Below are 27,977 nucleotides of genomic sequence, written 5' to 3' on the forward strand. Positions count from 1 at the left end.
GCAATAGCCAATAGCACATTGTATGAGTCAAAAATATAGATTTTTCTTTTATGCCAAAAATCATTAGGATATACAGTAAAGTTCATGTTTCATGAAGATATTTTGTACATTTCTTACCGTAAAAATTAATAAATGTTTGATTAGTAATGTGCATTGCTAATAATTCATTTGGACAAATTCAAAGGCAATTTTCTCAGTGTTTTGATTTTTTTTGCACCCTCAGATTCCAGATTTTCAAATATTTTCCGATCTTAATAAACCATACATCAATGGTCATCATCATCTTATTTATTCAGCTTTCACATGACATATAAATCTCAATTTCGAAAAAGGTGTGGAACAGTGTTATTTAATTATTATTTATGTACTGTACTTTTATAGTTTTTATTTTGAATGAGCTTCAGTCTTTATATTTTCAGTTTTCATTTGAATTTTAGTTTAGGTTTTAGTAATTTTGTAAAGTTATTTTATTTGTTGTATTTATATATATATATTTTTTTATTATTAATATGTGCAATATTTATTTTTATTTCAGTTTTACCACAGCCCATTCATTTCAGTTTTCCAAGGTTATATGTTCCCCCCAAAAAATTAAGCATATGTTTTTCATTGAATATTTATATTTTGCTTTATTTCTGTTTTTTTTTTCCAATTGATGAAAATGCAGTTTAATAAATTTAGTTAACAAAACCAACAAAGGTGTGCAAACCATGAACATTTTTATTTGAATGCAGAATGATTCTTTCTTGCTTTCTTGTTTAGGACGATTCTTTGAGGCGTTGTTACAGCTTTTGGGCCACTGTGGTTCATAAACAATTACCGGTAATTTTTCCGTAAACTATTTTTAACAACAAATGCATAAATCAGATCATCAGTTTTCATCATAGCTATCTAAGTGGACCATCTTGGCCCACCTGGTTTAAAGAGGGTGAGAAATAGTCCATAGCTTTGCCTTTAGATTGTCTTCTTAAGAACCCACTGTAGCTGTTTTCCCAGCACGTCTGCCAAGTCTTCATCCCTCAGGGGATGAGTTTCCCTCGCTTTTGGAAAAGTGTTTGGAAAGCTTTATGCGCAGTTTGTCGCAAGCTTCCCGTAAGTGACATCACCCATTGACAATCAGACTGTGGACTTTGATAACCTGGGATTTATTTGCAGGAGGTTAAGGGTCATGCACACACTCTGGCGATGATAGTAGATTAATGTTTTTTGTTTTGATACTGACTGACATTGCACATCTGTGTAGGTGTACGAAGGAACAGTCTGGAAAACTGGCCCTAAAGCATTTCTCGTAATAATGACAGGTTTATGTCTTTTGAAATGAGGCAAAACAAATTCAGTTTTAATTACCCTTTGTTTGATAAACACCCATTTTTTTACATCCCTTTATCTGAGCAGATTTTTATTTTTTAATATTTTCTGTCCCCAAAAAAATGGGTGGTAACATAGTGTTGCCTAATATATAGATTATGTTTTATAACAATTTCCTTTAGTCTTGAATTCCTGCACATGATATATACTATACACAATTTTGCACAATATTGATGTCTGCATGTTTGAAAAGAGAAAATGTACATTGTACATCGAAAGGTTTATTCCAGTGCTAATCTTAAAATCTCAAGTCAGTTCATAATAATGTATTCACTGATTTCTACATACATCTTTGTATTGCAGAGCTCAAATGCAGGCAAGAGGCAGATGCTGCTGTTTGTGATTGAAGGGGAACAGGAGAACTGTAACACACACACAACCCCTTCTGATGATCAGACACGCTGTGAAGGAGAATGGTATTCACCGGTTAGACATACATGAACGCATCAGCTGTCTGAAAGTACTGCTATTGTCTCATTGTCTCATGACTTGCTAATTACTAGTTCAGTCTGCCATAATGGAAGTAATTCTGAGGTATTATAATTATTATAAACAATGCCGCAGGGTTTGATGACAATGACACTGAACCAAAAATTAAATATATATATATATATATATATATATATATATATATATATATATATATATATATATATATATATATATATATATATATTGTGTTACTTGAAATTAAATTATAAAAAACTTACAAATTAAATTATAATGAGAAATGTTGCCTTGGCAGCTAGATTAAATTAAATGTCTTGCCAAGCCTTCTGTTTTTTATTTAGTTTATCTGGATGTACTTTAACTGAAATAAGAAAATCTACTCGTTTTAATTCAAATGTTAACTAAAATTAAAATAGAAAATGTCAAAATAAGAACTGATTCAAAATTATAATAGCAACTATGATAATATCTCAATAATACTAAAATGACACTGATTTATACAGTATTATAGGACATTATGCAGATTAATCTTAATAACTATGTAAAGAACATGTCCAGGTCACGTTTTACCCTGAAATCAAGAGAGAAATAACGAATAATATTCATTTTTCATTTTTGGACTGTTAAGATTTCTTTGCATTGTGACATTATTTTCATTATAATCTCTTTACTGTAATGTGAAAAATACTGAAATGTGACCTTGGACCACAAAACCAGAAAAAAAAACTCTTAAGTGTCAATTGTTCGAAATTGAGAGTTATACATCATGAATAAATAATCTTTCCATTGATGTATGGTTTATTAAGATCATACAATATTTGTCTGAGATACAACTTTTTGAAAATCTGGAATCTGAGAGTGCAAAAAAAAAAAAAAAAAAATACTGAGAAAATCACCTTTAAACTGTCCAAATGAATTCTTAGTAATGCATATTACTAATCAAAAATATTTTTTTTCATTATAATGTATTTATATGTCATGGTAATATCTATGTATATAATTAAATTATTTAAAAAAATTACAATATAAATAAATAAGTGAATTTATGCTTAATTGTAAATAATTTCACAGAATGTTCCTAAAAATAGGTATCACTTTTCTTCATTCTTTTTTTTCCTATTCGTTTTTGGAGTGAAAAATGACCTTGACTTGTTTTCATGTGATGCAGCCACAAATGCTTTATAATGCATCAAAAAGATATTTTTTTAAGGAAAAGTTTGGCACTACTGAATGGAAGCCATTCAAGCTGAAAGTCTCTGTGGTTGCTTCTTCATGTTTGAACTATTTTGAGATTTTGAGGCTTCCTTCATTAATCTTCATGTTGTTGTTTCTCAGAGCCTTGACTGTAGAACGTTCCCTGACATTAAGCTACTGCTCCTTTTTTGTAAACCAGCTCAGATATTCTGCTGGGAACAGACAGTGATCCAACTGGAACCAGAAAACTCGTAATTCTCCATTCTGCAACCCATAATACTGGAGCACCTGGATCCAGAAACCCTCCCAGACTCTCTCTGCGCTGTCACAGGTTGGTACGTTCCCCCCAGAACCCCCCTTGTTTTGAGGAGTTGGTATGATCCAGCCTGACAGAACCAGATCTCGAGGGGGGTACAGCATGTTTGGACATTTAAACGAAACCAGTTGCTTTGTTAGGGACCTTCTTGTGGTTTGTTATTTACTCCTTCCTCCTTCAAGATCTTTCTCCCACATGTTGAAGTTGTCTTTTCGCCTGGTGTTGAGATATAAAACTCACATTTTGTTACAAAGTGTTCTGTTCTTCTTATTATTATATTATTTTAACTCGTACAAAGTGAAGCCATCTGTCTGAAGCGTTTCATTCTTTAAATGATCCACAAATATCGACCATCTTCTTAACATTAATAGTTTTTGAGAGTTATTTCATTGCTTTTACAAAAAATAAGGTTTATCTGCAGTAATATTAATAGAATGGCTTTACAGTGGCGGTTTGTAGAAAACAGGCTAAAACAACGGCTATATAGAAAACTGAAAAAAATTGCAGAAATGTGTGTAGAGTTAGTGGTCAGAATTTCTCATAAAAACCAACAAACAAATATCAAAATAATTTCCCTAAACGTATTGAGTAAATAAACATTCTGTCTACTCTTTGGTCTTTGATTGACCAACGGCAGATGGGAAATTCATTTTAAAGCATTATTTACAATTATTATATTATATATTTAAAATTTTTTTTTAATTTGAATAAATTAACTTGTACAAAATTCTGTTGTGGTATACTGATGGCATACTTGATCTACCAACAGACCTCTCAGTGGATAAAGAACATTTCAATATTTTTAGAGAACTATATTGTATAAATGTTAATATTTGTTTACATTTCATTTGCTCTCATCTGTGCATTTTCACATGATTTCCATGATACCTTTCATAAATAATTAGATTAAATATAATCAATTTTAATTGTAATTATTTGAATAATGACTAGTAATAAGTAAATATTTTTCATTATTTTGTCATGAAAACAATGTCACAAATCTTAATGGTCCTAAAAAGATGCATTATTTTCCTTATCAGGAATACAAAAAAATCCTTTTTTTCCCCCCTTTTTTTGTGGTGAAAAATGACCTGCACACGTTTTCAAGAGATTCAGCCATGAATGCTTTCTAATGTCTTACAGATGGTCTGTTTTATGGAAACATTTGAAACTACTGAATGAAAGTGATTCAAGCTGAAATCCCTGTGGATGACCCAGGGCATGAAGCGATAAATCTAGATTCTATCATCTCATATTTTGTCATCCGCACTGAGGTTTCTTGCAGACATCATGTTTAGATAGTTCCCCAGTGGTTTTCAAACCGGTCCTGCAAGCACCCCTAGCACTTCACATGTTGTATGTCTCCCTGTATGCGACACACCCGCTTCAGCTCTTGCAGTCTCTACTAATGAGCTGATGAGCTGAATCAGGTGTGATAGATAAGAGAGACGCAGAAAATGTTGCTCGCAGGACCGGTTTGAAAACCACTGATAGAAATGTCATTTTTGACACCCCATGTTAGACTTTGAATCTCTGTGGCAGTTTCACCCTGAAGATAAGACATATCATCTGACTCAAAATTGTCACAAGCACAAATTGTCTTCTGCAGTGGTCAGCAACTTCTGGCTGCGTGCCGGAGGATCTTCCAGAGTGCAGAGGTTCAGGCAGGGGTCTTATCACGCTTTCTGTTATATAACACAGATGTGTGTGTGTGTGTGTGTGCTGCGTTACTTCTTTTACAGTGTTATTTGTCAGAAAATGTCCATGCAAGTTCTCAGATGAAGTCTGAACAAACAAAGTCATAGATTGTGTGTCATTTCATAACTCATTTCACAGTAGTGGGTCAAATCAGACGGGGAAAAATGATGAGCTGTGATGAGCTAACAATAAGGAGTAAAAATAGCAGTAATGGGCTTAATCATAACCAGTAAACTGAAACTAGTAAACAAATGATTAAAGATGACATCCTTAAAAGTTAATCTATGGTTTCATGAAGAAGCTTTAACATTCATGGAACCCTTGATCGCACAGAAAGGTTCCAAAAATGGTTCTTTTAAAAACTGTTGACTGAAAGGTGAACCAAACAAAAGAAAATCCCTTTTGGAAGCTTAATTTTTAAGAGCCTAACTTTTTTAGTTAAACAATACATAGTTAATTCTGTGATCAACAAGCAAAGTGATTAGATTCAAGTGTGTCAATGAAATGATTTGAGTTGTAGCAGTGGATGTTCTCCTGGCTTGAGAACAACAGTCAGACCAAAGTTCTTATAAACCAGGTCTAAGTCCATACTGGGGAACTTTAAAGACCAGAAACTATCCTAAGTGAACATCAACCTGCAGCGTCTGTGATAAGAATGGGCTGACGGATTAACATTGGTCCTAGAGAACTAGAAGGCTTCAGACATTATTTAAAGCAGCGTCACAGCTGCAAATTCTAACTTGTGTCATCTTGTAAAGTCCCAAATGCTTTCTTTATTAAGAAGCAAATCAGAAAATTGAGTTTTCTCAAAGTACATTATAGGGGACGTGTTTGTGGCAGTTTATTTTGTTCCCAAAGCCACAGAAACAGACTTAAAGGCATAGTCACCCAGAAATTAAAATTGCTTGGAGATTTACTCATCCTCAGGCCATTCAAGATGTAGATGAGTTTGTTTCTTCATCAGATTTGCAGAAATGTAGTATTACATCACTTGGTGGTAGAGCATTGCGTTAGCTGTGCAAAAGTATGCACTGTAAGTCGCTTTGGATAAAATCCTCTGCTAAATACTTAAATGTAAATGTAACCAATGTATCCTCTGCAGTGAATGGGTGCCGTCAGAATGAGAGTCCAAACAGCTGATAAAAACACCACAACACACAGCTCCAGACCATCAATTAACGTTTTGTGAAGTGAAAAGCTATGAGTTTATAAGAATTATTTGTGGATTTTTGAGATGTTTTTATCAGCTGTTTGAACTCTCATTCTGACGGCACCCATTCACTGCAGAGGATCCTTTTTTGGTGTTTCTTTCAGATAGTACACTGTTGCTTCTCAGCTTCATACATTGACACTCCAATAAGTCAAACTGTAGATCATGACACTAGCAGTACCTAGATTAAGGCTTTAATTCAAATTCATAAAAAAATGTATGCCTTAAAAGCCAATGCTAGTCCTTTGAATAAAAGCATCTGACAAATAAAATGGCGCTGTCCTGAAATGCTTAATGCATGTGTTGCTTGTTCAGTTGTTGACCCATATGTGTTCAGAGTTAAAGGGATAGTTCACTTTCAGTTGCTGGTCCCCATTGACTTCCATTATATATATATATATATATATATATATATATATATATATATATATATATATATATATATATAGATATATATATATATATATATAAACACTGCAAATCAATGGGGACCAGCAACTGGAGGTGAACTATCCCTTTAATGTGTAAAACGCCTCCTTTATGTGTTTAATCACAACCCACCACATGGCTAAACTGTTTTCACATTCCTGTGTAAGAGCTAAAGCTAAAGTGATGACTCATGGTGCCTTTTGAGTCCTCGCACTGAAAATGACTCAACAAACATACGCACGTGTGTTGATGTTCTTTTTTTTATGGAAGGATTGGTCTGTTTAGTATGTGGAGCAGTGATGGATGTTCATCAAGGTGAGGTGCTTTCAGCTGCTGGATGTGGAAACGTTCATTCCCACGGGGGACAAAAACATGCTAATCATATGTAAAAGAAATAATAATGAAATAAAACCGATAATAATTTGCATGAATTTAGATTAAGTTAGATTTTAATTATTGTTACAATAAAATGTCCAGTTTTCCTTCTTTCTTTTTTTAAATAGAATATATTTAATGCAATACAGTAAACATTTTCATAATAGAGATATACAGTTTAAATAATTAGCATAATTAGCATCAGCTCTTGTCTAGATATAGAAAAATCATGTGCCATTTTTAGCATAAATTAAGCATAAATTAAATGCAGTACAGCAGACATTTATATGATATATAAATAATGTACAATTTAAATAATTTGCTTTAATTTCAATTATATCAGCTTTTGACTAATGTTATATAAAAATCATGTCCAGTTTTTTTTAATAACATATATATACATACTTTGCCATTTAAATAATAAAGTACTTTTTTCGCACCTAATGATATCTTGCCTATTATCATATATTTAAAATCATAATAGTAAGTTTGATCCATGTATATATATATATTTGGGCTGATATATGACTTGGAAGTCTTCGTGACATTCTTCTAATTCTTGAAAACAGTATCTACGTCTCACATGACTTTAAAATGATTATCATAAACACTTTAGAAAGTGAAGCTAGCATGATTTTATCTCTTGTGCAGAAACGAAAAAAAAAGATTTCATGTAGTGTTTATCTTCATTCTGTTTTATTTCCTGGAAATGTCAGCGAAAGTGGAGGGTCATATATTATGGAACAGATTTAAAAAGATACCTCTCATATGTTATCAGAAATGAGTTTCACTCGCAGAACCTGAATAAAGTTATGAAGTTTGGGACGGTTTGGGACTACTGAGTAAATGATGTATGAAAGGGAAAGTTTAGATGAAAAAAAAAATCTATTCTTAAGTGTTAAAATATTACAAATTTACTGAATACTAAGCCATTTTTATAATGCATTTAGTTGATGTAGCTCTCACCATGTAAAAGAAGACTTTAACATTATTTTGTCTAATGCTGTCAAGCGAAAATGGTTTAAGATGCTCGATTAGATGAGACTGTTGATTTCCTGAGGCCTTAGTCTAAATGATTTCCAGGGTTGTCTGTGAGTTAACAAAAAATATTCATGTTTCATACAGTATTTTTCCCATATCCCTGTGACATCGTATGAATCAAAATATGATATTAATGCATTCTTAATGCATTCATGTGCATGTGTTTCAGTTGCAGCAAAAGACCATTAAATATTTTTTGAACTCGACAAGATGTACTGAGGTTTGTCCACATTATCAGCAGAAGTCACACTGTTTGGAGGAGTTTGACCTCCACTGACTAGCACACTTATCTGCTGATTTTATGGTTTAAAAAGAATAATTAATCAACACTGGTCTTGCCTTATTTCCAAATGTATATAAATAAACAAAAAATGTATAGAATGCTAGAATAATTCTAGCAATGATCATTCATGAGCCTGTAGTATGAGAGCATTTTGAAACTGAACCATCAACTAATAATATTAGTAGAAAAGATGCTCATGTGATGTCCGGGATCAGCTGAGTGATTACATTATGGTGGTGTTGAAGTTTAATTATTTATTCAATAACTGATTTTTGCTCTCCATGACAGCTGAACACCTACGTTTACTTTAAATAAAAGTTTAATGGCACCAAATAACTGATTAAGTCATTTTCATTAAAGATCAACCAGTACAACGATTTTTAAGTGTCTAATAACCAGTGTGCAAAATGCATTTTACATAGTTTTATTTCTAATTTGAATCCAGTGACAAGTTCACAACAATTAGATTAATCTGACATTTACAAAAAATATATAGGCTATATATTTTTTTAAGTTTAAAAATCTCTGTTTACAATCCCATTGAGCTGACTGACAGCTTCACCTTTCAACAGACCACGCCCCCTCAGATCCGCCCCCCTGCACACATGCGCGTTCACATAGATATTTTTGAAAATTCACGTCGTTTTATTATACATTTATACACACTGTACAATTTCAAACATGCTCTTGCATTGAATACGACGTTTTGGGTAATTAGAAAACAAGTACCATAAAAACATATGAAGTTTTTTCTGTAATAATTTAGAATACAAAAATAAGCACGACACCATGCGGTGCTAAAGTCCATCATCCAATGTGTAACTTAATGCACGTCTGCTACAGAAGAACATAGTAATTCAAGTTCACTGAGGTATGTTTTTGGCAAGGTTTTTGGGGAGCGCTCTCTCTCTCACACACGCGCTTTCTTTCCCCGAAGCGCGTCACCGACTGTCAACAGCCGCGCGCGCAGCAGTCCCAAAAGAAGGTTCGGGCATGTGTTTGAAGAAGTTTCTGATGCTGCTGAGCTCTCGTGTCAGCTGATCGATGGTTTTGTGCAGGCGCTCGTTGTCGGCGCTCAGCTCGATCATCTTCTGCTGCATCTCCAGGTTGCGCTGCTTCGCCTTGTCCCTGCTTTTACGCACGGCGATGTTGTTCCTTTCGCGCCGCTGCCGATACTCGGGACTGTGCCTGTCGACTGACTTTTTTCCCCTTTCCTTTCCCAGCCTCCTCCGGGTGTGGGGTTCTGGCTCAGGTGAGGTGGGAGGTGTCGGCTGACCCGTGTGCATGAGGCTCACGGACGTCTGCGCGCACGTCTCGATCTGAGATGGTAAGGACGAGGACACATCACTGTCGCTCCAGTCCGCCTCTGCCTCTGCCTCTGCCTCTTTCTTGATCGGTGCGCAAAACGCGCCCTTGCCAAAGCCCCCATCCTGGTTCTGCAGCCTCTCCGAGCTCTTTTGCGCAAAAGCGCCTGCCAGGTAAAAGTCTGGCTTTTCATGCTTCACCGTGTTGTTGAACAAGTCTGCAAAGAGCTCATCGTTGCAGATCTCCAGAGGAACCGTGGACATGGACTCGATGTATGCGCTGAAGTCGATGGCGCTCTCATCATCGTAGATGGCAGGCGCGTTGCTGAGCTCCATCATGCTGTTGCTGCTGCTGTTATTGTTGTTGTTGTCCTCGGACGTGCAATGCTCTCCCTCGGGTTTGGCATCCCCTGGCATGACCTTATTATCATAGAAGTTGGCAGGCTCCATTGCCCAGCTCATGTTGCATGGTGGCGTTACGCACTGCGAGTCCAGGTTGTACATGTCAGACATGGACACAGCGAAACTCAAACTCGATCAGCAGATGCTTTCCTTGTCCCAGTCGACAAAAGGCGTAATTATTATTTTTTTTCACGCGCAATCACACGCTGTCTCGCGCACCTAGCGCGTATCTCCAAAAGTCTGGCTGTCTCGCGCACAGGTGTTAAAGTCCTCGTAGCTCTCTATCGAAACTCTGCCGTCCGCCTGAATAAGTACGAGCGCACGGCTTGCGTCACGGCATCAACGCCCCCTTCCAGGAGCCAGTGAGTGTCCAGCGTCAGTCACATGTTCCGCCCGTGCTCTTATTTGAGGAGACTCGGGTGTGCGTGAACGCCTACACAAACTTGTAAGAACAGTCTGTCAGAACTTCATGTTGTAGGACATGAGGACAAGTTTGAATGCGTACGCGAGTGTACTGTACATTCATGCATACACAAATACAATTAATTTAAATGGACAGATTGAATGTTTGGTTAGTTTTTATTTATTATTATTACTAATATGGATTTTCGTTCGGATTTATAATATTAATAATTTAAATTATATTATTATACTTATTATGAATATTTTGTTATTTATTATTATTATTATTATTATGACCTCAAGCTGAATGCGTATGCATGTGTAGAAAGAAGGATCAGTGAGAGAAAATTAATGCGCCATTACCACCCTTCCTGAATAAAAAAAAATAATGTAATAAATTCAAAGTATTTTTTGTTTACTATTTTAGTTATTACTGTTGTTTTTGTTGTTGTTGTCGTTCATATTTGTTATTATTATTATTATACTTCATTTTTTTGGACATGAGGGCATGTTTGAATGCAAAGAAAGAAGGATCGTCGAGAGACAATTAATATAAATAAATACGAATAAAATATTTTTGGTTCATTATTATTATTATTGTTGTCATTATTGCTATTATTATAATGTTGTTGTTTTTGTTGTTAAGTGTGTTTATTGTATACTTGGAAATATACACACATTTAAATTCATTTATTTTTCCACATCCATGTATTTGTGAAGCACACTGAACGTACAAATTCAGTACAAAAATAATATAAATTGAAACGACATTAAAGCATTAAAGCAAGCAAAATTTAGGTTATTTGTTGTTAGTTACATTTAATTTGTAAAAATCATTTTGCTGTTATATAAGCAACACAATAAAATGTTTTATTCCCCTGCCTTAGGCTTGTATTAAAAAATAATTTTCCTTAGTGAGGCCAAAAATTCATTCATAATTTTGTGAGGATGCTACAGTTGTTTTTCTATATGTAGGCTATTAATCTTGTCCACGTGGACATCTAGTGGATGTTAGAGGAATGACCTCTGTTTATTCTGTGTTGATGTTCTTTCCCGCGAAAACTTTGGACGATACCAAAAAGTTCATGCCATTCGTTTATATCACCCGCCCTATAATTTTCAACCTGCCATTAAAAGCGTTTGAAAAAGAGTTGATTGTAATTTTAAACATAAGTAATCGAAACGAATTGCGTAATCTAAGAAATAACGATTTTTTTTTATGATTTAAACACACATTTCGATCACTTCCCCCCTCTCGACTGATAGTGAGGAGCTTATTGTTGGTTGGTCAAAATTTCCCCGCGAAATTTACGTCACAGACAGTTTCGCGCCACCGTCCACATTAGAAGCGAAACAGTGCGCAAGGTAAGTGTTGTATTTCTGTATAAAAGCAACGTGTTTGAAAGTAGACGTATTCTCGATAACCTAAAAAGAAAGGTATCGGTCAATTGGACGTTGGCATAGTGTGAGCTTATATTAAAAAAAAAAAAAGTTATTCTGGTTAAAATACGAAGTTTTGTCGTTGTTGTGGGTGATGCAGCGTGCTACTAGTTGACTCTTCAAGATACTTTACATCCTTCATGCTTTCGTTTCATCCTTTCTCAATGTCCTTACAAAATAAACGTGCTGCGTAGTTTAAATATTAAGTTTTTATACGTGGACAGATATTATATTCTCTGGGCATCTCATGTAAGCATTAAACTTGTTTTCAGAGTCAAAATGTGTCTTCTTGTTGATTTAATTTATTTATCCACGACGTGTTTAGCAAGGCATTTGGGTGAGTGTTTTGTGATGCATTGCCATTTTCCAGTGTTTCAATGAAGACAGCTATTTATTTTATTCTTGGGGAAAATAAAAAATTAGGTGTGCTGTCATAGTATGAAAATGACTTTTATTATATAACAGTTATGATATTTGCATAACTTTTATAACAGGTAACAAGAACTTAAATCATAAGTTAGTATGTCACAAGTCATTTATAATATAGCAGTTATAGTATTTGTATAGCATTTATAGTTATAACAGGTTATAGGAACTTAAGTCATAATCAATTACAAATGTTAAAGGATTTTCAGTTTCATACATGCTTAAGTAGTCTGTGTATGAAACATAAACATGCAACTATTTGAGTTTACATGAACTAAATTTAATGTCAGTACAACTTAAAAACTAAGTTACTTAATGTTAAAAAATGTAACAATATAAATATAAATCTAATAAATGATATTCATTTTGGTTCCAGCTGATTAATTTTGAGATTTAATTTTATAGTTTTGAGTCGAGATGTCTTCACCAGCGTCCCAGAGCCGTAAGAGAGACCCTCCGACCCGTGAGTTACATACATTGAATCTGAATGCATACACATACTGGCATGCATGTAGTGTGTGACAGCTTTGTCTTTGACAGTAGTTGCATGTGAAGGGTTTGTGTGTGTTTGCAGCTGCGAGTGAGGACCCTCTCTCTCCTCCGTCGCAGCGGTCGAGAGCTCATGACACATCCACAGAGCTTCAGCCCATGCCCACATCTCCAGCCATGGACGTGTCGCTGTTCTCCAGCCCTATGGCCCCGCGCTCTGGTACAGCTTGTATTCAGCGTTTCACTTGCATTGAATTGAATTGAGCTGATTTAAGCAGGTCAGGAATTCATCAAGATTTGTTTTCTCCAGTCGTGCAGAGCGAGGTCGATGTGAGTTCTCCGCTGATGTACGGCACTCCCAGCTCCAGGGTGGAAGGAACGCCCCGCAGCGGCATACGCGGGACCCCGGCACGTCAGCGGGCCGACCTGGGATCTGTCCGGAAAGCTCCACAGGTCGACATGCATTCAGAGCCAGTGAGTGAAAGTTGTTGTTATTTGCGGTTTCATAAAAAAGGTTAAGGTTAATCTTTTGATTTATGACTTGCTGGTTGTGTTATTAATTAGCCGTTTATTAGAATTAACACATCATAAATATTTATGGTTACTTGTATAATTCATATTTTATTTGGAGTTTGTTCATGTGCATCAGGCATGTGATCACATAAGGACAAAAAAAGAGGAAAAACCTTCTTCCTAATATTACAGTATAATAAATGTAATAATAATAATTATATAAATATGAATTAAAATATAAAACGTTTTTAAAGTAATATTACTATTGTGCTGGATAATAAATAATGAAGACACAAAATATCAAAATCCACATTATCCATATCGATAAGTCTAGACTAGTTTAGCTAAAACTTAACTTGATAACTTAAACTGAAGTAAAATGTATTAGAAATGTTGCATTCAAAACTATTTGAAATAAGTTTCTTGAAACGAAAAATACTAACTGAAAGAAAAAATGTGTTACAAATATTTAGTAATATAAAAAAAGACAAAACGCAGAAAAGAATGACTACAAAAAAAAAAAAAATGAATTTAAAAGCATTTAAAAATATAAATTATTAGCAAAGTCACACTAAAATGTAACATAAAAATGTAAAGTGACTTAAAATATAACATTAAAATTATCACTGAAAATATGAAAATAAAAGTTATTTCATAATAAAATTAAATAAATAATAGTATATAAATAATTTTAAAATAACACTGATCCATAGAAATTAAAAAAGGACATCTCTGATCATTGCATGTGTTTATTTATTTGGATCTGTGCATCTCTCGTCATTCTCAGCCGTCTGGAGATGCTGTGGCCGGCAGCGAGCAGGGTGCAGGACAGAGACTGGTGATCTGGGGGACTGATGTCAACGTGGGAACCTGCAAGGAGAAGTTTCAGGTGTGTGTCACTACAGCCATGCACAGCTGACTGGCATAAAGCTAATCTTCCATGGAAAAAAAAATCATCTTTGGTTGAGAATCTGTGTTGTTGTTTTTTTTTTTTGCAGCGTTTCCTTCAGCAGTTCACAGACCCCAACTCCAGAGAGGAGGAGAACGCTGGGCTGGATCTGAACGAGCCTCTTTATATACAGAAACTGGATGAGGTGAGGAGTGCAGGACTGATTAGAAAGGCATAAACAGTGATTGTTCATGTTAAATGATGCAAAATCTTTAATATCCAGTTCTTGTGTTCTTATATGGCTGTTTTGTGTTTCAGATCAGTGTTGTTGGAGAGCCGGTATTGAATGTGAACTGCAGTCATATTCAGACGTTTGATGCTGATCTCTACCGTCAGCTGATCTGTTATCCACAGGTAATGATATTAATAATAAACAATAAGCATTAAAAAGTTCCTACCCAGAAAGGTTTGGGATCAGGAATTAATACTTTTATTCAACAAAAACGCATTAAATGTATAATAAAGTAAAAATGTAAAGACATTTTTAACGTAGCAATGTTGTTTAGAATGTTCAAATCTTTTCTAATAAATGTAACATTGAGCAGCAAATCTGCATATTAAAATTATTTCTGAAGGATCATGTGACTCTGACGACTGGAGTAATGATGCTGAAAATTCAGCTTTGTTTCACAATAATAAATTACATTTTAAAACATACTCACATAGAAAACAGATCTTTTAAATTGGAATAATATTTCAAAAAAAAATTTAATTAAATAAATGCAGCTTGCACTATATTTTTACTGTTTTATTTTATTTTTTTTATGTAAAATCATTTTCTAACTGTTTTTAAATGTTTTAATCATTTTAAAAGTTTTAAAATTGCTTGTTTTATTTTTGTTATTATTTTTCTTCATGATTATTTTACTTACTTTTATGTAAAGCACTTTGAATTACCATTGTGTATGAAATGTGCTATATAAATAAACTTGCCTTGCCTTGCAGCTTTGGTGAGCTTTCTCTTTCAGCAGCATTAATAAACTTTTGTATTGTCACATGTATTGACCTGTTACTGAGCTCTTTGACTCTCATCCTCTCAGGAAGTCATCCCTACTTTCGATATGGCCGTCAATGAGCTCTTCTTCGATCGTTTCCCAGACTCCGTGTTGGAGCATCAGATTCAAGTGCGTCCTTACAGTGCCCTGAAAACCAGAAACATGCGTGCGCTCAACCCTGAAGGTAAGTGAAGCAGTGCTTAATGATCACACACAGTTTATTGATAAATGTCTGCAGCCGTCACATGATCTGATCGTCTCTCATCTCCTTTCAGACATTGACCAGCTCATCACTATCAGTGGGATGGTGATCCGCACCTCTCAGCTGATCCCGGAGATGCAGGAGGCGTTCTTCCGCTGTCAGGTGTGTGCGTTTAACACGCGTGTGGAGGTGGACCGCGGCCGCATCGCTGAACCTGCCGTCTGCCGCAACTGCAACACCACCCACAGCATGGCGCTGGTGCATAACCGCTCCGCCTTCTCTGACAAACAAATGGTGAGTTCACTTAGAATCTTTTTGAGATATTTAACTTGGTTAGGAAAGGTTGTTATTCTTGGATGCATTTGTTTACTAGTCCTTAAGACCCTTACAGAAATTGAGGCGCATGATTATTATTATTTCAATATCTTTTGTGGTGACAGATAAAACTGCAGGAATCTCCGGAGGACATGCCTGCGGGTCAGACGCCACACACCACAATCGTCTATGCACACAATGACCTGGTTGACAAAGTGCAACCTGGAGACAGAATAAACATCACCGGTACGACCTGCTGTCATTGAAGCTTTGTTCTGTGGTTCTGTAGAGTACCTGATGCTATTTGAACCCTACACTTTCTTCGATCTGAACAAGGCATTGTATTGTAGCTGAACCGCTAAACTTTCAGACCCATTACATTAGGAAACTCTTCTGTAGAAAAACTGATAAGAACAGTTTATTACATCAAGTCAAAAAAATTAAAAAAATGAAAGTTCAGATTTCCAAACATGTGTTTTTTTTGTACTAATAAATTATAAAATATTTTAACCTCTTCATAAAAAAAGTAATTATATATATATATATATATATATATATATATATATATATATATATGAAATTCTTTAATTTTTACGTTTATTTTCATAATATATTATATTGTGTATGCTGTCATGTATACATGATATTGTTATTTTTAATAATATATAATGTATAATATTTAATCATTTATGATCATTGTTCATAGAATAGTATATAACATATATTAATGTTAGCATAAAAATTTTAAGTATATTGTGTTACATGATGTTCTATAATTTATTAATATTAATAACGTTAGTAGTTTTTGGTGTTTGTTTGTCTATAATTGTGTTATAATTCTTTATTTAAATTAAATTTATGCATTTAGCAGATGCTTTTGTCCAAAGCAACTTAAAGTGCATTCAAGCTATAAATTTTTACCTATCATGTGTTCAATAATTTAATAATATTGTGTTTAATAATTTTCAAATCTAAATATTTTAGCACAAGTGCTAGGGTTTGAGAATAGAATTTAAAATCCAACTTTTCAAAAGGTTTGATGTTAATTGAAGTATTGTATTTTAAGATAAGTGGTATTGTGAAAAAACTAAGCAGCATGTCTGTTGTTCTCATCAGGCATTTACAGAGCCGCCCCCATGCGTCTGAACCCACGACAGAGCCAGGTGAAGTCCGTGTACAAGACCCACATCGACGCCATCCACTTCCGGAAGACGGATGAGAAGCGTCTTCATGGACTGGACGAGGACGGCGAGCAGAAACTCTTCACTAAAGAACGGGTCGCAGCGCTGAAAGAGCTAGCGGCCAAACCGGACGTCTACGAACGTCTGTCGTCTGCGCTGGCGCCCAGCATCTATGAACACGAGGACATCAAGAAAGTGAGTTTCAGTCGGTGCTGCTTAAGACGTTTTTTGATTTACCTCATGTTATTCAAATGTTTCTCAGGATGTGGGTTCATAGTAGGCATTTTTTCCAGGGCATCCTGTTGCAGTTGTTTGGTGGGACCCGTAAGGACTTCACTCAGACGGGGCGTGGAAACTTCCGTGCAGAGGTCAACATCCTGCTTTGTGGTGATCCGGGCACCAGTAAATCCCAGCTGCTGCAGTACGTGTATAACCTGGTTCCTCGCGGCCAGTACACATCGGGGAAAGGATCCAGTGCTGTGGGTCTCACAGCGTACGTGATGAAGGACCCGGAAACACGTCAGCTGGTTCTGCAGACAGGAGCGCTCGTGCTCAGCGACAACGGCATCTGCTGCATCGACGAGTTCGATAAGATGAGCGACAGCACGCGGTCTGTGCTGCATGAGGTCATGGAGCAGCAAACGCTCTCGATTGCTAAGGTGAGGGCGATGCGTGAGCCATCATTTTCATGAGTGAATGGTTTTGTCAGGACAGGTCATGAATGTAGTGTTTGTGTGTCCCAGGCTGGGATCATCTGCCAGCTTAATGCTCGGACCTCCGTCCTCGCCGCAGCCAATCCAGTCGAATCTCAGTGGAATCCCAAGAAGACGACTATAGAAAACATCCAGCTGCCTCACACACTTCTGTCCAGGTAAGAACACAACACGACACAGTATTTACATAAAACATATTTAACATCCATAACGTGATGCATTTCTGAGAGAATGCAAGAAGGTTTTATCTGTCAGGATTGCAGTTGATTGTGAAGAGTGAGTTGCAACATTTATAATTTTCATTTAGTTCAACTCGACTTAAAATAAAAAAAAATAAAAAAACTTTAAAAAAAAAGTGTAATGACAAACATGCCATAAAATTACTAAAACCTTAAAATTAAATGAAAGTGAAACAAAATTAAAACATTCAAATTTTACATTTATATAAAACTCTCTCTCTCTCTCTCTCTCTCTCTCTATATATATATATATATATATATATATATATAATATATAATATATAATATATAATACCTATAAAACTGATTGAAAGCAGATGTGCTGCTTAATATAGAGAGGTAAAAATAATTCAGGACTCTTTAATAAAAGTTCGAATCCATCATTGCTAAATAAAAGTAAAAGTTATCGACCACAAACTTCACTGACCCCAGACTTTTGAATGGGACTGAATTTATTAGTGTTATTTTTGCTTGAAAAGTCTTCTCAGAAGTGGATAAAATGTACTTTATAAACTGTTAAGTTGATGTACACAGTAACACTAGAGACAGTTATTACAGTAAATGGGGTAAATGTAGCCTTTAATGATCTCAGACTGTTTTAAAGCTTAAAATCCAAATGCTTAAATACTTTACATTTTCACTTTTGTAATTTTTTTTCTTTTCTTTTTTTTTATCCCACCTGAGCATTTCTCTTTTCTTTAATGAAACACAGCTGAAAACTCTCTGGTTCTTAGGTTTGATTTGATCTTCCTGATGCTGGACCCTCAGGACGAGGCGTATGACCGGCGTCTGGCGCATCACCTCGTGTCTCTGTATTATCAGAGTGAAGAGCAGATCGAAGAGGAACATCTGGACATGGCCATGCTGAAAGACTACATAGCTTTCGCACGTACATCTGTGCATCCCAGGCTCAGTGAAGAAGCTAGTCAGGCTCTTATAGAGGCAAATAAACAATATAGATCAATGCTACTGAGTGACATGACTTGTCTTAAAGAGACTTTGGTAATTCTTAATGTCAACATTATCAAATTAATTGTCATTTTGACATTGCAGGCCTATGTAGACATGCGTAAGATCGGCAGTGGCAGAGGGATGGTGTCTGCGTACCCCCGTCAGCTGGAGTCTCTCATCAGACTTGCTGAAGCTCACGCTAAAGTGCGTTTCTCAAGCAAAGTCGAGTCCATTGACGTGGAGGAAGCCAAGAGACTGCACAGAGAGGCCCTAAAACAGTCGGCGACTGACCCCAGGACAGGATTCGTGGATATCTCCATCCTCACCACAGGTAGGGCTTAGAGATTAGGTCATAATAAACCGTTAGTACTGGCCAGGTCAAGTCACATGGGCTCATTTAACTTTAAGTTATTGAGAGCTATAATAATGAATAATAGTCTAATGATGTAAAATGTTTTTTGTTAATTTTTAATTTTGAAAATTACTCCATAATCAAATGATTTATTAGTAATTTAGGGTTATTCCTCAAAATATTAATAAAAATATTAAATGTTTAATAAAATAAATGGATAACTTAATTACATGATTATTAAATGATATACCATTATTAAATTATGTAATATAAAAATAATAATTATTATTATGTAGATTTATTTAATATTGGCTAGTTTTCATTTTGAAAATTGTTTCGTAATAAATATTATTTTAAAATTATGAAAATATTTTAAATGGGTAAAATAGTAATAATAAATTGGTAACGTAATTATATAAAGTACTATTATTTATTATTTGTTACACTTCTTTTTGAAATTTTTCGTAATCGCTGCTCTTCCTCAATTTACTTTCACTAATTATCCTTAACTAGTGAACAGCTTACATTGGTTGTAATTCTGTACTGATATAAATGCTTTATAAAAGAAAAATTAATATATAAAAATCATGTTTAAAAATAATTTAAATTAATAAAATGGTAATCAATGTAATTAAATATTTATTTTTATAATAAGTTATCTTCATTTTCAGTGCTCTTCCTCATCTTATCCCTTTATTATGCCTTAACTAGTAGCTGTGGATGTTGTTGAGTCTGATGATTGTTTCTGGACAGGGATGAGTGCTACAGCTCGCAAGCGCAAGGAGGAAGTGGCTCAGGCCCTGAAGAAACTCATCCAATCAAAGGGCAAAACACCAGCTATGAAGTACCAGCAGCTGTTTGATGATCTCCGTGGCCAGTCAGAAGCGGTATGTTTTCTTTTTATTCTTATTTTAATAGTACTAAGAAAGCATAGATACTCCAGCTATATATCGATAAGAAATGATGTGAACCGTTTCTTCCTCTCATTTCAGGCCATCACAAAGGACATGTTTGACGAGGCCCTCAGAGCACTTGCTGATGAAGATTATCTGACCGTCACCGGAAAGACCGTTCGACTTCTGTGAACACTCGACTGCTGCTTCCTCTTTGTTACTTGCTTCATCCTATTCTCTGTTTCTATAGAGCAATTATTGTTAATAATGATATGTGTGGACAATTTCTGGTTGCAATAAATGAGTTTTGTTGTACAAAAGAAGACTTTGGTGGTTTATAGCTGTTATTTACATAATCAAGTATGGAAAGCATCTATTCACTGATCCGAATCAATCACATGGGTGCTGGTTGAAACCTCAAAAATAATCACTTAAACATCTGCAATAACAACAGTGCAAAACCAAGCAAGTCAAATAAACAGAAAAAAAAACACTCAATGACAGTGTATTATCACACATCAACTACATTTTTTATTTGTTTTTATAAATGGAGTATTTACACAATGGAAATAAAATTATGGAATAGGAGAGGGAATTATATAATTGTGTAATTTTAGGAATTTAAACAGATTAAGTAAAAAGAATACTTAAACTACTTAGTCTGTTACTTAAAAAGAAATATATATATATATATATATATATTAGAGAGGGCTAAGACTGAAAAGTGAAACGGGACAGATAAAATTACCAATTAACTATATTTCTAACTCGGTCAAATAAAAAAAAAATACAACACCCTCAGGGTGAACTAGTGAAACGATTGAACTGAATTCAAATGTACTTTTGAATGTAAATTTATTTTTTACCTCGAGCGTAATAAATTACATATTTAGAATTTTGCGGTGGAGCCACGCCCCTTTCTCTACAGACGTTAGTCACATGACACGACGACGTCACGCTTTCGTACGCTTTTGGATTTGGACAGGAGAAGATGGCAGCCTCCTCAGGTTTGTCTCACAATCTCTACAGTCCTCTGCGGCCGTGCTTTAACAATAGACGCCCCAAGCCCGTGCCTCAAGACCCTATATAGATTATCTGAGAGGTTTCCCGTGATCATACGCCTTGACTAATTTGACTTAACAGATCTGTGTACGGTTTAAACAGTGTGTGTGTTAGCATCGAGCTAACGGCCCCACTCAGACATTAACTTTAAAAATAACATCCTATTTATTTGTATGTATCAGCTAGTAAATATTACAGAAACAAATCAGATATAATTATGCTCTTACATAGTAGTAAGGTGTAGATGTAATGCTGAATATTGTAGTTGGGCGGGTGTTTCGGTGCTGAGGCGAGGCGGAGCATTGACGCGCGCTGCTGCTGGATCCGTCCAGAGTCATGATAAACGGGCCTTTAACTGCTGTTTATCTGTTATAATAGCACCTGATCAGGTTATTACTTCCTCACGGAGTCATATAAACCTTTTAAAGATAACACATCTTTGGAGAAGATTGCGTTGTGATTTTGTAAAAATAGATTTATAGGTGCAGAACAACACTCGTTCAAGTAACGTATAAAGCCATTTCAAAACAGAATAACGTTACATGAGGTTTAGAGTTAATGATTATGTTTATTTATTATACACTCACGGAGAGCTTTTAAATCCGTTAAACTTATGAAATTTTGAGAAATGTATTACGATTATTTAATATTGTCTGTAGCTTCATATTTCAGCAGTGTAAGATCGTGTATGTTCAGATCAAATCACATTTAGAGTTTCTATGTAAACAACAGCATTGTATCTTTAAATATGTTAAAACTCACAGATCATGAGATTAGATCCTTACATTTGCACAGGCTAATTTGGGAATTTGCATATCTAGATATACATATGTGTAAATGAAATGTAGGACTGCGTGTGTTTGCATATGTATCTTAAATGTTTGCATGAGGTCAGATGCATCATCAGAAATGTATTAAGCTGTTCAGGCTCGTGCATGTCGCGATCGTTTTGAGATTGCTAGGAAGTGATAAACCCTGATAGAGCAACATGGGTGTCATTTCCTGAATCATTCAGCCTTTCCTTTAGAGCCTCACCTGAAGTTGCAAGTCTTGTCCCTCCACTTTTTCAGCGGTATGAAAACACTGGGTGATACTCTGTGTTGAAATACACAGATTACTAATGTTTCACAATTGATACCGCACAGATTTTGTGTTTCAATCTTATAGGTTTCATCCACTTAAATGTGCCTGCCCTACAGTATCATTTTTGTCTTGGTTGAGTATTTAAATGAAATTGCACCTTAAATGAGAGGTTTTTCACGTTCACAAAGCTGAAAGCTGAAATTGTTTAAATTAAGCATTAAAATTTTTTTTTAGCTGTGCTATCTTCTTAAATATGTCATATTTAATAATGAGAATTCGTTGATCAAATGGTGAGGGAACCCTGAATGAAATTGAACGAACTTTTTTATTTTATTTTTTGCATAAATTTAATAAAGAATATTCATAAGTAAAGGAAAAGTGTGTATTTTAGGTTTCCCAATTCATTCAAAATCAACTTTTATTCCTTTTGCTTTTCACTTATGTAGTATTGAGGTGTTTATGAATTCACTCGATTCATATGAACACATAAAAACAGCATGTATAAAAATTATACAAGAGTTAGGACAAATCATTATACTTCATCGAAAACATGTCAAATATGAACTAATCAGCTGCAAACAAAGGTTTACAGAGACACTGGTTATAATTGTTCATGAATTGATTCTTGCAGGAGTTAAAGTCCCTCGTAATTTTCGTTTGTTGGAAGAGCTTGAGGAAGGACAGAAGGGTGTCGGTGATGGGACGGTGAGCTGGGGTCTGGAGGATGACGAGGATATGACTCTCACACGGTGGACAGGCATGATCATCGGACCTGCACGAGTATGTTTGCGGTTTAATCATGTTTAATGTAGTCCAGGCTGACACATGACTGAAAGATAAAGATGCATGCTATGAAAGCAGTGCTGCAGCAGAAACATACTTCAGTTATTTATGTATTTGTTCCAATTGGCAGCAAGTTCTGAATTGGACGGGGAATATGGAGCTCTCAGAAGTCTTCAGGATAAATTGTGAATTTGTTTCATTTGCTTAATGGGTAAACTGAAACCTACCATGTCATATTTCACTCCAAAAATTATTGATATTATATTTTGCATAAAGATAATAAAGCCTATTTTTATGACCGTTTGCAATGGCACAATTGTACTGACAGTTAAGCACTTTCATTATAAATGTAATTTACTCAGTTGGTAATAAAACAAAATTAATTGTGTCCAGTTTTTTTTTTTAGTTTATTTATTTATTGTTTAACTGCAGTAAATTTTAGGCATAAAAATATCCTGAATTGGTATGACAAATAATCTTAAAGGACCTAAAATTTCCTTAATTTTTTACAAATGTAATTCATAAAATGTATTATTTTGAATTCAGGGTGAAATATGACCAATTATTTGTGAGATTCTCCATAATAAATGTGCTGTTCTAGAGGTGATGTAAGATAATTGTATCTTTTAGTTTTTTTTTTTTAGTTTTTTTTTTTCAGGGAGCTTTTAACTACCAAACAGAAGTAGTTAAGTTTTCTTTTGCATCCAAAATACCCGGCTAGCCGGAAATTGCAGGATAATTGTGTAGAGATAATATTATTGAATTCCTTTCTGTTATTCCTTTTCTGTTCATCATTTAAAGTTAAAAGTTACAGGGTTTCTGCGGGTCTTAAAAAGTCTTAATTCACCCTTCTTTAAAAGTCTTAAATTCAAAGCATTTAATGTGCATGCACTGCAATAGAAATGTCTAAATATCCTTGATATTCACAATACTTTTACTTGAGATAAAAATTTATGTTTTCTGAGAAATTGAACAAAATGAAATGAGTTTATGCTTAAAACATGAACAAATATCCGTCAAAAGAGCGTAAAAAAAAAATGCTAACTATTTTTTTTCTTTCAGGTTGTGTGGGTCTGTTCTCTTTGATGAATTGGTGTGTTCGTTGTCCTCTCACTTTCATGTTCCACTCGGCATTTCGGCAGTAACCTTTGACTTTTTCCTCATTTCTCAGACTAATTATGAAAACAGGATATACAGCCTGAAAGTGGAGTGCGGACCTAAATATCCCGAAGTACCTCCGACTGTTAGATTTGTAACGAAAATTAGCATGAATGGAATAAATAATTCCAATGGGATGGTAAGTTGAATCATTTATGAATGAGTATTTTGATTGTTGTTTTATCAAGGTATTGTCTGTTGTGTTAGAGAGCATTTATCAAACTGTTAGAAATGTGTGACATTGCAGTTTTTCAAAGCGATGCAGAACAGAGGCCCTCGAGTCACATCAGTACTGCAGAGGAGGGACGTTTTTCACTGTGCCTAAGCAGAACCAATAATGAACCTCAAACACATCTAATGAGTCTTAGCTGGAACCAGAATAGAAACGGAGCCAGAGTAAATGAATCGCTTTATTACACCACAGAGGCTTTTCTTATATTGAATTCTCATTTGTGTCCGTTTTTCTTAATGGCTGGCAGAAGTAGTCTGTTGGATATAGAATGAAAACCTTTGTGCTTGAAATATGTTGGTTTAAGAATAACTACATTTTTGCAAGCTAATTTGTTGAAACAAGTAGGAGGAAATATGATAAGCTGTGATTCAAATTCAATATTAAATTGAATACCTGTAGACAAGTAAAGGGAAAACATACAGCCGTTTATTTATTTAAAAATATACAGCAGTGACACTGATCTTTCCCCATGCTCAATAAAGAATTCAGTTTCTTGTTTTTGGACTAGATTAACACATCTTACCTTAAACTACAGTAATGATTATAAAGCACAAGTGTCTGCCACATCTGGAAATTGAGCTCTATTTGGTACATTTTTATATAACAGTCATACTGATACCACAGGACATTTTTGTGATACGTTTTTGCTGCTACAGTGATATTATTTGCACCCACTTTAATTGACTTCTCTAGTTCAAGCTTTTACTCTTATTGTGCTTTTTAACTAGTTGGCATGTTTCATTTAAAAAGGCAATCTCATTGACGTGTTCAAGCTTTATGTTTAGCCGGCATTTGTGGCATAATTTGATAAGCACAGAAAGTAGTTTTCACTCATCCCTCAGTTTTTATGCAAAACTTTTAAAAGTGGGACTGGTTTTCATGCCAGATGAGCTTTTAAATATGCGTTACCAATATAATAATGATTATCTACCAACAAGTATAATGATTAAGTCTTGTAGCTATACTTTTAATCCTCATGTTGTGATTGATTTGCATTTTTGTTTTTCAGAAAATGCTAATGTTATTGCATTGGACTATAATTTATATAGGGCATAACAACTTCCCTCAAATGTTTTAAAAAATGTTTATGCTGTTTTGTGACCCCTCACCCCCTCGAAATCCAAGATTTGATGATAATATAGCATAAGAGATATACTATTAGTTTTTTATAAGTCACTTTTCAACAGGGAAACACCAAGTTTTATTTAATTACAAAACAGCACATGGGTTAAAACTATGTATTTTAATGTCTACTGTATTTTTATTTATTCCTTTCATTTTAATAACTGAGGAATGAATCGAATTGATTCCACAAATGCTGTTGACCGAGTTTAGCTTGTATCACCCCCCAAAAAAACTTTATTAAATCCTGTATATTCTTTAATTTTGTGATATCGGTGCAATGCAAATGCACTCTTGCAGTGTTTAATTACGTGTGCGGCTGTAACTCAAATCATGTTACTCATTTCCACATGTCCCCTTCCTTTCTTTCTGTCTCTTCTTTTGTTTCAGGTGGATTCACGTAGCATACCAATTCTAGCAAAATGGCAAAACTCATATAGCATTAAAGTCGTTCTTCAAGAGCTAAGGCGTCTTATGATGTCCAAAGAGAATATGAAGCTTCCTCAACCACCGGAAGGACAGACATACAGCAATTAATTGTAAATGATTGTTATGACCCTCTGTCTTAAACCTCTTAGAAATGTCTTGTAAACCATCAGAAAAAGAAGAAACAAATATGACTCACTCCACACACAAACGGTCTCCTCTGCGGGGGCACGATTGGACATTTCTATTAGTTTAGCTTGAGAAACAAAGCAAAACGCCTATATTGTGTGGCACCATGTTCAATTCTGTTTTAAAGTTACGAGTGCACAAACCTCTTCTCTTCCAGTAAGATTTACATAAACCATGAGCTTTATGATGATGAACTGAATCCAGTCAGCATAGACGCAGAAAGAAGGCATGCTAGGTGAGGTTTATATACAGATCTGTTCATTTTAAGTTAAAGTAACGGGACACCAAAACTAAAAAAAAAAAACATAGGATGCATATACAATGGCATGCTTATTCAAAAAAGAGAGAAACATAAAAAGCAGCTTTTTGTGTGTGTGTGTGTGTGTGTGTATCTGAACCCCACACTGACAATAATGTTAAGGGTCCTAAAAGTGTGCCTGTAGTCTGCTAGTATCACAAAAAGGGTGGGAGCCGTGCTGAACTTCTCTTCTGTTTCGTTTTTAGTTTTTAATGTCTGTATTTGACACAATCGCAGTGTGTTTCAACGCCTTCTGTTCTGAAATCAAACCGTGCACAAGGATCTGTCGGGTGCATTAAAATATGACTCTCCAACCTGCTGTCACACTCTGTATACGAGTCAATCACACACCGCAGAAATACGCTGAGATGTTACTGTACGAATAAAACCGCAAACCCTTGCCATTCAGGGACGGGATTCAGAGAGTGGCCGATTTGCGGTTTTGCATCATTAGAATGACACAGCCTTATTTTCACAGTGATAAGATTCATTTTCTACATCAGTCCTACCAGTAAACGCTCACATTGATCTCATGTCACTGCAGTGTAACTCAACACAAGTGTGTGTTGTTGTGATCCCTAACATTTAAACCGCTCATTACATAAGTTTATCTAAAGCGTTTGAAGATTTTACACACTTCGTAAGGTGACGTACTGTGAAAATCAGTTCAGAAGTGAGTTTGAGGTAGGAATCACTGTTTTGTGTCAATGGTAAGGGTTTGCTGTATACTTGCCCTTGCTTTACCACAGTGCTTTATGACTCCACCTGTAACTGCGACAGCATGCTGTTATGTAGCTTTCATCACACCACCAACTAGTACTTCAGAAATGATTACATTAGAACTACTGTTATAATGTTTAGGTACTCGAACGAGGAGAATCATTCAATTCAGTTGTAATTCCAGTGAATGGTGGGGGTTTGTTGTGCTGTTCTTCATTTATGCTTATGATCTTTTTATTGAAGTCTTCATTAGCGAAAACGAATAGGCAGTTATTGTGCAAATTAATATATGTAGTGGCAGTTTTCTTACGGTCTCGACATTTTCAGAGCCACAGATGAATCACCCTGTAATGCACCTAAGAAATATTTTTATTTTCTCCTCCCTGTTCAGTTTTTTTTTTTAAGACATATTATCAAGTTAAGTTGAATTTGTGACACCGGGACTATGTTCAGAATAATAAAACAAACATTGTGGAACACACTCGTTTCTTACTCTGGTTATTTTTTGCAAGGTTGCTCGTAGTATTTATGGAATTAATATTAAAAAATAAATTGTCATCTTGAAGACTTCTTGTGTCATTTGGGCAGTGCCCTCAGAAGTGTTGCTTTATACATTATCTGCCCCTACTAGTATGTAATTTTAAGGAACTCATGTTCATAAAATTGAAATATATAATTGAATATTAGATCAATTACACAGGTGTATATTTGAGAGTAACACCAGTGACAGTTGTTGGTGTATCTCTTGCATTATGTTTTGCAGTATGTAAGGAA

The 27,977-nt window shown here is 35.1% G+C and overlaps 3 protein-coding genes across 6 annotated transcripts; 2 read left to right on the top strand and 1 right to left on the bottom strand.

Moving 5' to 3' along the window:
- Window positions 1–772: 772 nt before the first annotated feature.
- LOC127946240 (DNA replication licensing factor mcm4-A) lies at window positions 773–20,448 on the top strand. 4 transcript variants are annotated; one of them, XM_052542681.1, is made up of 19 exons: window positions 773–822; window positions 1,672–1,784; window positions 3,212–3,343; window positions 12,744–12,801; window positions 12,913–13,047; window positions 13,138–13,301; window positions 14,128–14,229; window positions 14,339–14,434; window positions 14,548–14,643; window positions 15,330–15,468; window positions 15,560–15,780; window positions 15,927–16,047; window positions 16,918–17,177; window positions 17,276–17,641; window positions 17,726–17,853; window positions 18,669–18,876; window positions 18,988–19,216; window positions 19,991–20,124; window positions 20,230–20,448. In XM_052542681.1, exons 4-19 carry the CDS (start codon window positions 12,756–12,758, stop codon window positions 20,320–20,322), a joined length of 2,538 nt encoding a protein of 845 aa, XP_052398641.1. In that variant the 5' UTR covers window positions 773–822; window positions 1,672–1,784; window positions 3,212–3,343; window positions 12,744–12,755; the 3' UTR covers window positions 20,323–20,448. The 4 variants fall into 4 exon arrangements, with proteins under 4 accessions (XP_052398641.1, XP_052398642.1, XP_052398643.1 ...); XM_052542682.1 differs by having other exon boundaries at window positions 774–822; window positions 3,154–3,343; XM_052542683.1 differs by having other exon boundaries at window positions 804–822; window positions 1,672–1,794.
- On the bottom strand, window positions 8,987–10,369 carry LOC127946248 (CCAAT/enhancer-binding protein delta). The gene has a single exon (XM_052542699.1). The coding sequence runs from the start codon at window positions 10,179–10,181 to the stop codon at window positions 9,306–9,308; it is 876 nt and encodes a 291-aa protein (XP_052398659.1). The 5' UTR covers window positions 10,182–10,369; the 3' UTR covers window positions 8,987–9,305.
- Window positions 20,449–21,047: 599 nt separating the features above from the next.
- LOC127946250 (ubiquitin-conjugating enzyme E2 variant 2) lies at window positions 21,048–27,684 on the top strand. Its single transcript, XM_052542701.1, has 4 exons — window positions 21,048–21,137; window positions 22,907–23,055; window positions 24,230–24,355; window positions 25,961–27,684. Exons 1-4 carry the CDS (start codon window positions 21,122–21,124, stop codon window positions 26,105–26,107), a joined length of 438 nt encoding a protein of 145 aa, XP_052398661.1. The 5' UTR covers window positions 21,048–21,121; the 3' UTR covers window positions 26,108–27,684.
- The last annotated feature ends 293 nt before the right edge of the window (window positions 27,685–27,977 follow it).

This window comes from Carassius gibelio, chromosome A24 (assembly GCF_023724105.1).
Source record: "Carassius gibelio isolate Cgi1373 ecotype wild population from Czech Republic chromosome A24, carGib1.2-hapl.c, whole genome shotgun sequence".
NCBI classification, from domain to species: domain Eukaryota; kingdom Metazoa; phylum Chordata; class Actinopteri; order Cypriniformes; family Cyprinidae; genus Carassius; species Carassius gibelio.

What these genes read in the sequence shown, in the direction of transcription:
- LOC127946250 (XM_052542701.1), top strand. An exon ending in TGATCATCGGACCTGCACGA is followed by an intron (nt 23,056 to 24,229) that starts GTATGTTTGCGG and finishes CTCATTTCTCAG; the next exon opens with ACTAATTATGAAAACAGGAT. An exon ending in TAAATAATTCCAATGGGATG is followed by an intron (nt 24,356 to 25,960) that starts GTAAGTTGAATC and finishes CTTTTGTTTCAG; the next exon opens with GTGGATTCACGTAGCATACC.
- LOC127946240 (XM_052542681.1), top strand. Translation starts at nt 12,756, where the DNA reads ATGTCTTCACCAGCGTCCCAGAGCCGTAAGAGAGACCCTCCGACCC. An exon ending in TAAGAGAGACCCTCCGACCC is followed by an intron (nt 12,802 to 12,912) that starts GTGAGTTACATA and finishes GTGTGTTTGCAG; the next exon opens with CTGCGAGTGAGGACCCTCTC. An exon ending in CCTTCTCTGACAAACAAATG is followed by an intron (nt 15,781 to 15,926) that starts GTGAGTTCACTT and finishes TTGTGGTGACAG; the next exon opens with ATAAAACTGCAGGAATCTCC.
- LOC127946248 (XM_052542699.1), bottom strand. Translation starts at nt 10,181, where the DNA reads ATGTCTGACATGTACAACCTGGACTCGCAGTGCGTAACGCCACCATGC.